At 45.9% G+C, this 12,189-nt stretch overlaps 1 protein-coding gene across 1 annotated transcript in view; it reads left to right on the top strand.

Moving 5' to 3' along the window:
• The first annotated feature begins 838 nt into the window (after positions 1 to 838).
• The window catches only part of LGR6 (leucine rich repeat containing G protein-coupled receptor 6), a 404,113-nt gene continuing 392,762 nt past the window's right edge, over positions 839 to 12,189 (top strand). Inside the window, exon 1 of the mRNA XM_069238930.1 lies at positions 839 to 1,847. Coding sequence (XP_069095031.1) covers positions 1,642 to 1,847 — 206 coding nt within the window. The 5' untranslated portion in view covers positions 839 to 1,641. The remainder of the gene's footprint in view (positions 1,848 to 12,189) is intronic.

Here is a 12,189-nt window from a genome sequence, read left to right as displayed (position 1 = left end):
TAATCCGTCCTGCCCCAGGATTTGTGCTCTCTGCTGCCCCGGCTGTCTTCTCTCCTTTCCCATGTGCCATTACCCTATATTGCAGCTGGGGCCTCTTCTGCCCCATGTTGTGCTCTCCACGCGGCTGACAATGGCAGCTGTCCTCCTGTCCGAGCCCTGTGCCTCCTCCGGGACAGTGGATTGCTATCCTTCCCTTCTGGAGACTTGCTCCCTCGTATACCGCCGTGTGTGCTCCGCTCGTCCTCGGATTTTATATCTCTGCTGTACTCCCCCCTATGCTGGGATCGTCTCCCTCCTCCGGGTGCTGCCATCGACAGTTCTCCTTCCTACCTGGGGTTGCACTAGAGTGCGCCCTGAGCAGTGTTTTCTCCTCAACCCTTCCTGAGTGGTGTTCACTCTTGTCCCGATATATGCATCAACTAGGCAGTGGTACCACTGTCTGCTGTTAATACTAGCTCTCCTGCCCAGGCTACGGCCCTCCTATTGGAGACTGCCCTCCCGTCTTTCTCGGGGGGTGCTCCATCCAGTCTCGGGATTTGCTTCTTCCTGCTCTCTTCTCGACGCCCTCCTGCCGCGGTCTATGCCCCCTCCCGCCTCGCTCTATCCTCCTTTCTGCCCCACGCAATGCTCCCCTCTGCCACGCGCTACGGTCCCTCTGCCACGCGCTATGGTCCCACATACTGTCGGCAGTGCTTGCACCTGGCCTCCACAGTCCTTCCTCCTGCCCCACACTGTGCCACACCCCCCAACCCCCCTTCATCCCCACCCCATGGGCTTTGCTCCCTCCTTTTCTGAGTTCTACTCCCTCTGGGGTGTTTTCGCTCCTTTTCTCTGAATGGAATGAATTCCTGCCAGCTCTTCAGAAGAGTCAGAGGGGAAAAAAAGTTTCCGACTCCTCCCCGGTAAATTCACCACCCCAGCCCAGCCCTGCCCGTGAAACCCAAGAAGTCTGATCCTCCAAGAGCTGCTCAGTGCGCGAGCTTCAGCTTCACTACAACAGGGACCGAGGGACCTGCGGAGCACCGCGTGGAAAACCGTCCCGGTACCGAGCAGCCAGATGCATCGCACCTGCGCTCACCTGGAGGGAGCGCTCGCGAGACATACCGGGCACACGGTCTGAGGGCAGTCCTCGTGCAGCGCACCTGTGCTCATCTTAGCTATCCTGCACCTGAGGGAAGCGTGAGTGCACCGGACCTGAGGGAAGAATACGTACACCGCACCGGAGCATACCACGGATGCACCGCACCTGAGACCACCTCTGTGGCACCGGAGCCGTGCACCTCCCTGGTACACTGCACCTGCGCACTCATTTATATCTCATTGAAAGGCCGCCTGCGTCCATAATACCTGAAGGCAGCACTGGTACTCTGTACTGTACGATAGGCATCACTGGCATCAATGTGCCTAGCACTAGGAGGTGGCTCCGCAACAACCTGGCCTGGAAGTACCATCCTAGCCAGGTGCCCCAGTGTCTACTGCAGAAAGGCGTCTGAGTGACAGTGCCCGGAGTGCAGAATCAAGTTGACATGGCCATCGAGAGCCACCCCCTTATCTAACCCAGGCAGGAGTCCTGTTGATAAACTCTTCATCGTAGCACCACTCTCGGCCAGGGGGTAGACACCTGGGTACACACTTCTCACCATGGACTCCGTTGCCCTCCTCTGGGCTGTGCTTGCAGCAGTTGGCGCTATCAGGAGCCCCTCAATGGAGCAGGAAGCTGGCGTCACGGCCCCCGCGTGCCCCCTGGGATGCCGCTGCGAGAAGGATGGAATCCGAGTGTGGACGGACTGTTCAGAGCAAGGGCTCTCGGCGGTACCTGGCGGGCTGAGCCCTTTCACCGCATACCTGTAAGTAGAGTCCACCGTACCCCAAAATGATTGCCCCACTGTCATCGGTAACGTGCCACACTGTAGTCAATAAGAAGGCCAGGCTAGGATTAATAGAACTGCAACAGTGTGAAAAAATAGGAGCGCTGTGGTAAGCTAAGCGAGGAGTGCAGAGCAGTGCCAGTTACAACGGACTGATGGGCACACCATGTCATGATCAGAAAGAGTGTATGCTAATATGGCCCTTTGACAATTCTGTAGGCACCATCGATTCCACGCCATTATAATTCCATGCAATTGTCAATAAAATTGCAATCTATGAATAAAGAGTTCCATTCTTCTGATCGATGGAAAGTCAAACCACTGATTTGCAAGAATTTCATTCTCTAGTCAATATAACTCCAATTATGTGATCAGCTCAACATTTATCCTGTGATTTCAAAGAACTTGATCCTGCAACTAATGTTGAAGAAATTCCAGTGCTATGAACCATGGCAGCCCCCCACGCTAATGAAACTATCACACTGTGGGTAATTAGAACGGCTAGCTATGATCGATAGGATTTTATTCTATGATCACGGGAGCTGAAATATTGCCACATTATGATCAATAGAAGCGCCCTTATCAGTATTCAGTGTTGTGCTCACTAAGAATTCAGTTGACAGGAATGGTTTAATGTGATCATTAAGAAATCATTGCCATGATCGATAACAATACTGTGCTGCAGACAGTGTTGTTCTAAACAATATGAAACATTTAATCAGTTGAAATTGTGTTGTCAACAATGGGAATTCCATGATATGACTAATCAGAAATGCATATAATAATCAATGAGTTTCCTGTCATTGCCATACAAATGGCACATTACTGTGACAAAAATCCAATTTTATTTTGATAATATAATGTTATGATCAATAACACCACCATACTGTGATCAGTAGGAATGCCATCATCATTAGGGCCATGCTATGATCAATAAAAAAATCCATACTATTAGGAAGAGTAGTTCCATGCTATGCCACACAAGAATGTTATATTTTCATAATAAGGACACTGTCATGAGTAAGAAAATGCCATCATATGGTCAACAAGAATGCTCTTCTCTGGTCAGTAAGATTTAATAGCTCTTACCAATAATAAGACACAGTGTACTCAATATGATTAGAGTGCTGTGATCCATATGAATTCCATAATGAGCAATACTTGCATACTATGACCAACACATTTGATACTAAGGCCAAGTTATTCCATGCCATGATCTATAATAACTGTATGATGTGACAATACAGCATTCCACGCAAAGATCTAGGGCAGTGTAAAAATGTTGAGCTTTGATCCACAAGAAGGCTTTACTGAATAGAAGTCTGTGCTTTGGTCAATTGGAATGCATTATATCATCGACCTGGAATCCAGGGTGTGATCAACTTGAACAATATGTGATAGTCAATACATGTACTCTGCAGAGATCATTGGAAACACCATACTCCATGCCCCAGTAAATACTAATTCAGTGTTTTAATGGCTAGAAGCATTGCAGTGTGGGTAATAAGATGTACATGATATGTTCATTAACAATTATGTCCCTTAATCTACATTAATAACATCCTCGTATCATTTTGATGTTCAGACTATCTCTATGTAGAAGTTGAGATGTCATCAGTAACTGTTGTGTTCAGTATGATTCCTTAACAGCTCGAGCAGCTTGTTTCAACAATATAATGCTCTAAGTTCAGTCCATGCCACCTCATTCCGTTATTCCTGCAGTACACAGGAAATCAATATGTTGTGTTGTGTTATGTTATGTTGTGAGTCATTTGCAAAGGTCTGGCCTTCAACCACTTGTAGAGTCCAAGAACCTTAAAAACTTGGTATTATGATGCTATATCATCAGGTGTGTGTTATTTTGGGTTATTTTACAGTTGCAGGAAGAGTGTCTTCATCATAGATTTGTCACTGAGTTATAGTGCTCAATGAGTGTGGCAGATTGCGTGCCATCTGGGTTATTTGGCATGAAAAGTGCAGAGACCTCGGTATACGGGGCTCCCATACTAGGCTTCTAGCAGATAGAATGTACCCAGTTTGTATTGTTCACTGGGGAGCTGATCTCCAGGTCAAGTGTTGACATACCTGAGAGTGCACCCTGTCATAATAATGCGCACATCATTGACTTCGAGAAAGAACAGTCAGCGACCCCACTAATACCCAGCCCTTCGTTAGCTGACCCATTACAACTGAAGTTCCCCCAAGCCCTCTTCAATTAGTTCTGATCCCCTCCCCAAAACACCACCTCACCACAACTTCACCAAGCTCTTAAAACTGTGCCTTCAAGACTACCACGTGGCTGCAGCATTACTTGTGATTTATAATTACCTACCGTGCTCTCAGTTTCGGATTCCGTCACCAAAATCCCAAGTCACGAAGTCGCGATTCATTTATATTGAGTTTCATGAGGTCACTTTTTGCAAGGTGGTGAGGTGAGGCACCCGTGATGCACCCTCATGGGAAAAGGAGTACCGTACCCCACCATACCACCCTTTCTCTTCTGGGCCCTCCCCTATTCCCTCTATGCCAATTCTCACCCTATGTCCTTTCTTGTTTAGCATGACTTGTGCTAGTTACACTTGGCTCGCTGCCACCCAAGCACTCCTTATCATTACCAACCCTTTTTTATGCTTCCTTTGCCTAATGAAGCCACACGTTACAAGAAATTAGACAAAATGTGTAAACTGATCCATGTCACTTTCTCTGTATACCATGAAGTCATCCATGAGATTTACACCGACTTTTGCACAGCAAATGTTGCAAACAAGCCAGTGAAGATGCAATTTCATGCAGCATACAAATAAAGCCTATGATCCCACTGGAAGCCGTTATGAGACTGATACAAACGACAGTCTAGGAGCTCAATGACAGCAGTATCATGATCAATAAATTGCTGTAAGATGATCAATGGAATTACGTGCTCCGAGCAGTAAGTCAGTGCTGTGACTTTTGCACTGATGTCTTGAACTAATAAGAATGGCATGTTAGGATTCACATGAGTGTCCTACTATAAACAATAATAATGCTATGCAGCCGTTGATCACACCCCCATTCTATGAATAATATCAATTCTTTATTGTTACTAACATGAATAGCATCTCATGACTATAGGAAGCAATGCCACTGATATACTCACTATCCTTTGATCTGTATGTATGTTGTCCTGTGAACAATGCACATGCATTGCTAGTAGAAATACGGCACCCATGCTGTGGACATCAGCAACCACAGAACCATAAACTCCCCTTTGTCTACGGATAATGGAAAGCAACTTTATATTAAGAGGAACCCCGGTATAGTTGTGGGCTGGTACAGACAAAATCATATATTTGTTTATATATGTCGGTTTTCAGACAGCGCATCTAACACGGTTACCTTAACAAAATAAAACCCACTTTTCAGCATAGTGTATACGAAATAAAAGTTGTGAAGTGTTTGGCGCTGTGAAGGAACGCATGAAAGTGCACCCACGTTCCTTTATTAGATAGTTGTGAGCACATGTTAATGAATGTACGGGTTGTAACACAGGGCGAAAAGACATCACTTTTGTGCAGAGTTTCTTTATGGACCCAATCTTGTTCGGAAGTATTCAAGGACATTCATGAAGGTAATAGATTCACTTTCAAAGGCCTTGGAACTTGCTGCCTTTCTTTTTATTTAGCGGAGAAAGGGGCCAATATGAACCAGGAATGTCCGTGGTTCCTAGAGTACCTGGATAGTCCAGAACTGGACTCCCTCTCACCTTTCGTTCACTTTCTGAATGTTTTTTTTTTTTTTAAACTAATTTTGTTTTTTCTTTCCTTCTTAGTTCTTTCCCTACTTTGGTGTACATGATATTAGGGCATTATTTGTTATACTATATATATACAAATATATATATTTGATGTGCTGGACAATGACCTGCAACCCCTTGGTATGCTATTGCACTTCACAAGCTTTAAAAATAAAATACACAATTAATAAACCGAATAGCTTTTCGCCCCAGAGAAACCAGACCTTTTAGCGTTGTCAGTGCTTGTTCTCAGTAGCCTTCTAGCCAGCACCAGCAGTATGTGTGCTTCTCTTTCCGATTCCTTGACACGTGGTTGCCAGATTTCGGGCTAGCATGTTAGCTGCCTGTGTTAGACACTGCTGGAGGTGACAGGTTGTAATACTGTGCCATCCAGCCCTGAGGCGCCCGTCTCCGCTCCTGCATACTGTCAATAGTGTGTGCATGGGAAGCAGAGTGTTGCTTTACATCTCGACAAACCGACATGTTTAAAATGTGTGCACTTTGACTCTCATTGAGTTTTAATTACCTCTGCCCTGCCGTACTGCACCAAACAAGGTCTGTTTGTCTGGGGTATCTGATGAGAAATGCCTGGGAGCAAGTTACCATATGTCTCAATATCACCCAAAACACTATTTTAAAGACAGTCCTTGGCTTTGATTCAGCCCCTTAAGGCATTCTTGGTGATGTAGTCTTGGGTCAGACAAATTGTTCAAAAGTACCGGCTTACAGTGGTTTATAAAGGAAAGTCAAGTATTGAGACGTGGCTTCTCCAGTGACATGTTGATATCTAAACGCTTGGGTAACGGGGAAAGCGTGGGAAGGCGATGGGCCCATTGTTTACCATTCATTGGGACAGAAAATTCACTTCCACATGGGTTGAGTAGAAAAGAGCGTTACCGAGAGGAAATTCCAGCCGACCAGTCAGCAACTGTGTTTTATTCTACTTGAACCATTCACTAGCAGATGTTTTATATATTTTTTTATTTTTTTTTACTTTTGCTGAATTTAAATACGTAAGGCTATCAAATATAATACGGGAAATTATATTGTTTGATGAAAAACACAAAATGAAACCACCAAAAACAATTAGAGGCCAACAAAATAATTTGTGTGGCATTAGAGCCCATTTGCAAGATGCAGCTGAAATAACATGTAACTCCCACAAAGGAAAAATGTTTAGAAGGGTGTGCGTTAAGATGTGGAATGGAGATCAGAGAGGCGTGGAGGTTGTGCATTTTAAAGGTATGGGGGACTTTTAAGACCAGTTGTAAGACAGTAAACAATAGTGTGAAATAACATTACAGGAAGCTGGAGTCTTTCCATCTTCAATGGAGGTACGTTGGATGCGTACAAACACCCGGATGCCTGTTCATGCAGGCTTTCGTAATAGGAAAGTTGGTTCGTATGTCATGCACACTGCCCAGCCCACTATTATCATGGTGAAGCCAGTGGTCCCCGTGGGACAGTATTGTGGTCTCTTCCCACCTTCTGTAAAGGCAAAGCTTGGTGACTCCAGCATACCCCATTGTGCCAGATCTGAAAAGGCTGCGGTTCGAGTTGTTCGCCTCAGGGCTTAGCCCTGGGTAAAGTGTTAGTGTGGGATTCCTGAAGCCTCTCCTCTACCTCTGGCTTCTCTGATGTGCATCCACCCTCTATAGAACCTGTGTCTCCTAGAGATCACTTGCCATTAATCCGGGGTGGGCCAACTGCAAAGGACTGTGTATGGAGGGGCAGGGCTGGGGTATTAGGTTTGGGGCTCGATGGGGCAGGGACCAGTAATTCAGTAACAAAACATCCGGAGTTCCTAAGATTAAGATTTACTGTAGATGAGGTTTTGTATCATGTACTCAAAAGGGCAATACAACAAGGGAAAAAACTTTGCTTAAACGCCAACCAGTCATCACCAAATAGGGCATTCTTGAATCCTCCTTGTTGGTGACTAGTTGTGAAGGAAAAGGGTTGGATTAGGAGAACTAGCTGCTTCGCCTTACACTGCATGGCCACTTTAATGTGGAGATTTCAGCCATGCCTCATAACAAACATTGGTAATGGCTTTTGGGTAGAAGCTTCAGTAGACACAGAGTATAGCAGTCAAATGGGCATTAGTAGTGCAAGCTTCCTTTACACAATTCAAGTAAAGGTTGTGCAGTAGGAGAGCAAGCTTCCCTTGCATATTCAGTGGTTACAGCATCGGAAGCAGCTGTGCAAACTACCCTCACACAGAACAGATTCAGCCTAAGCCTCGGCAGTTGTGCAATTTGCACAATAGTGCACTTCCTTTCTCCTTGATAATCTTCGGCTTATTTAGCTCAAAGACAGTACACATTCAGTCAAGAGGAGAGCAAGTGGAATGCTGAAGTGCAGGAGGAGAGACAGCTCCACAAACCACTTTGAGTGTGCTTAATCCAGTTCCGGTTCCATCACTGGCTTGTGTCCAGTTCTAGAGCCAACCTTTGACACCTACTTCAGATCACTCACAGTGCAAGTAGCAAGTTACTTTTGAATGTCTTTCTTCATTCCTCTTGAATTCTTCTAATAAAACCTATGCACTTGCATCAGATTACACACAGTTTTAGTGGAACGCCGTGATTTGAATGAAACTCTTTCTATCAGCTTCATAGAACTGAGGCTTTGTTAAACATTAACCTCACTGTTCTTCTGGAACAGGTCGAGCTAAGTCAGGAGTATTGCATGCTTCTAACGCACATGTAAGAAGTGGTGCAAGTGTGGTGGGTAATCTTTACAGTATAGGAGCATGAGCAATGAGCATACAAGGAACAGTTTTCAGCAGCAGCATATGGTCCTTGGTTGGAGCTATGTGCCGAGGACCAATACAAAGAAGGGGCAGAAGGAGTCCTGTGGGATGACATGCTTGTGATGAAAGCACATGCTGGGTGGATCTTGGAGGATCCTTCTACCATTGATGCTGGGTGGAATCTATTCAGAATGATCCCACATTGGCTAAGAGTCTACTAAGCAGCACCAATCCCTTACACATGAGTCACCAGGTTTATTCTGCTGCCTGCTCATTTAGAGTGGCCAAGCAATGGCCGTCAGTATCTCTTTCCTTGCATCACTAGAGCCCGCCCGCTGGTGGAAGGGAGTGAGGCACAGCAGCTAAACTGTGTGCCTGGGAAGGGGACATGCTTCCATCCCACAGGCCCACAACTGAACAAGTGACCAACCAGTACTTCCCCTAGTGAATCTCATGACAGGAGTCTTCTAAGTCAACCGAAGGTCACCACACCTGTTTATCACTAAAAGAAGGTTTCCACCTTACTGGCTATTAGCACAATGTAAGGGTTCAGGGTGTTTGTGTCAGAAGCATCATTTCAACAGAAGGTCATTGAAGTTACAGAATCATAGCACTGCTTTTAAACCCAACTACTCCGTCTGTATAATTGACCTTTGTGGCTGAAAAAAACACATACCTGCCCGTTTCACGTCACTGTAAGGACTGCAGGAAGGCCCCTCCCTCCTGTGCCTTGCTGTCAGGGGCTAAATAGCTACCTACAAAAGCAACCCCAAATGTTAATGTGAATTTGGGTTAAATGTCTGAAGGAACACACGTTCATGTGAAACTCATTCAATACTTTTTACAATGAGGCAGGATTTCCTGCGGCTGAGTTAATCAACAATTCAATTCTTTCATCTTGACAGTGGTAATTCTGACAGGACTGTAATACTGATGTCTCATGCCACCAGTACTACGTGCACCAAAAGATATTTATTTCACATTATTATCATGAGAATCAAGCAAATTACAGATTAAAAACTCTGGCAATTGGTACATGATAAATAGAGTGCTCCCCACGTGAAGAAAAGACCACAAAAAAACAAAAGAACAGAATGAATTCACTGTTATTTTAATAATCATTGGTAGGTGAATCAGTAAAACATCAAGACAGCCTATATATCATTTCTACAACCAAATATGTCCATAGAGCAGTTCATCTATGAAAAAATGGAAGCACAAGATCTGTCTTGTTGGTTGTCGACAATGTATCGACCTGTGTAAGAGATATCAGGGACTCATCAGGACAAACAGTGACCTGGGGAATGGTTGCAATGAACAGTGTTGCATTAACTGGTGCAGCTGTAAATAGTGCTGCATCTTATAGTTATGGCAATATAGTCATGAGATCAAAGATGTTCTGTGGGACTTGGGTTCAATGTCAGAAAAAATATTGTCATATACGATGCAGCCTGATTGCGTTTCTGGCAATTTCAGAGATGAGGAATGCCTTGGCTCCAAAGTAGCCCCTTACTCTCAGTCAGAGAACCAGAAGAACCAGACATCCTGCTATTCTTTTGGTTTTTGTGGTGTCTTTTCTTCACTTGGGGAGCACTTTCCTTATTATGTACCAATTGTCAGAGTTTTCAATCTATAATTTGCTTGATTTTCATGGTAATGTGCAATAAGTATCCTTTGGTGCAGGTAGCACTGGTGGCATGAGAGATCATTATTAGAATCCTGACAAAATCACCACCGTCAAGATGAAAGTTTTGAATTGTTGATAAACTCAAACGCAGGAAATCCTGCCTCCTTGTAAAAATTCTTGAATGAGTTTCATGTGAATGTGGGCTCCTTCAGTTGCTTTCAGGGGTAGCCTTAGAACTCCCTTGCTGACTGCTGTGTGTCTGGGTACTCTGCTTGGAACCCCCTCGCACCCGTGCTCAGTGTAAAGCATGCAGGGGGCCCTCCTGTGCCCCATGGCGTGTTGCTGAATGCTCTGCAGGACCCCGGAACTCTCCCTCTGGCCCATGCACCTGTAATATGCATGTGAGCCCCAGCTTGCATATCCAGTGTGAGTCTAAACTCTGCAGGGCGAGGAGCTCTCTCTCGCCTCCTCTGCCGGTATGTGAGGCGCTTTACACTGCAAACCCTGGGGGTACAGAATGATGTAATCGACAGCGTTACTGTAAGCAGTAGGCCTTTGATGGACAAGGAAGTCCCTTTTATCTCCTTCGCCTATATGGTGTGTTACTGTTAGCGGTGAGCTTTGCTGGGCAGGCAGCTCCCTCTCACCTCTTGTGCCTGTAAGTTGTGCTAGGGAGCTCCCTATGTTCCCCGGTGGCTGTAGGACCTGTTTTCCATTATAGTGTGTTCGGGGGGAGGGTTTGGGGGGGAGCATCTCTTCCTTCCCAGGATTCATTAATCTTCATGCCCTGATTATACTTGCAGCAGCTCTGGCAAGCATCTGGTGTTCCATACCCTTGTTATTTTATGTAAAGGCTCACCGGTGAAACCCTCTGAGGGGACACTTGAAGAATGTTACTGATGTTTCCAGTGCCTTGTTGCTGTGCATTCGCATTGCCTCTTCTCTGGAGCTCCATGCACCCACATGCAGATCGCAGGATAGCTCGGCTTTGGAAGGCCAGGGGCACTGCTTCGTGACTTGTAAGAGGGTGATATGCCCCTGATAGGGCACTTGTTTTCGCTTTGATGCGCGAGTCGCACTGCCGGAGCAGGCGTCTTTATTAAAATGCTATTTGTAAAAAAATAAAAAATAAAAAAAACACAGGCGTATTTTTGGTGAGAAATGGTGGATGAATTGCCAATATAACCTTTACTACGAATTGCGAAGCTGTGATATCGGACTGCCTCTCAATGCTTAAAAAAAACTGTCTTTTAGTACTTCTGAAGACCTCTGCAGCGACTGAAAAACACCTGCAGAGTCGGACTGGTCTATAGGGCGGTCTGGCAGTACCAGAAGGGCTTGTCTAACAAATCCGGTTGTTAGCTTTTTGTGGGCCTGTTTTAAGGTCTGATGGGCCAGTTTTTGTCGATTTCCTTGACATAACATCAAGGGCCATATTTATACTTTTTGACGCAAAACTGCGCTAACGCAGTTTTGCGCCAAAAAAATTAGCGCCGGCTAACGCCATTCTGAAGCGCCATGCGGGCGCCGTATTTATTGAATGGCGTTAGCCGGCGTTAGCCGACCGGCGCTGCCTGGTGTGCGTGAAAAAAACCACGTACACCAGGCAGCGCCGGCGTAGGGAAAAATGGTGTTTGGGCGTCCAAAAATGGGGCAAGTCAGGCTGAGGCAAAAAAATCGTCTTAACCCGATTTGCGCCATTTTATTTTGGCGCCCGGACGCCATTAACATGACTCCTGTCTTAGCAAAGACAGGAGTCATGCCCCCTTGCCCAATGGCCATGCCCAGGGGACTCATGTCCCCTGGGCATGGCCATTGGGCATAGTGGCATGTAGGGGGGCACAAATCAGGCCCCCCTCTGCCACAAAAAAAAATTAAAAAAAATACTTACCACAACTTACCTTTTCTTCCCTGGGATGGGTCCCTCCATCCTTGGGTGTCCTCCTGGGGTGGGCAAGGGTGGCAGGGGGTGTCCCTGGGGGCAGGGGAGGGCACCTCTGGGCTCATCCTGAGCCCACAGGTCCCTTAACGCCTGCCCTGACCCAGGCGTTAAAAAGAGGCGCAAATGCGGGGTTTTTTGCCCCGCCCACTCCTGGGCGTCATTTTTGCCCGGGAGTATAAATACCACGCACATGCCTGGGAGTCATTTTTTAAGACGGGAACGCCT

The sequence above is a fragment of the Pleurodeles waltl genome, chromosome 6, assembly GCF_031143425.1.
Source record: "Pleurodeles waltl isolate 20211129_DDA chromosome 6, aPleWal1.hap1.20221129, whole genome shotgun sequence".
NCBI classification, from domain to species: Eukaryota; Metazoa; Chordata; class Amphibia; order Caudata; family Salamandridae; genus Pleurodeles; species Pleurodeles waltl.
This window is presented reverse-complemented; position numbering and strand designations above follow the sequence as displayed.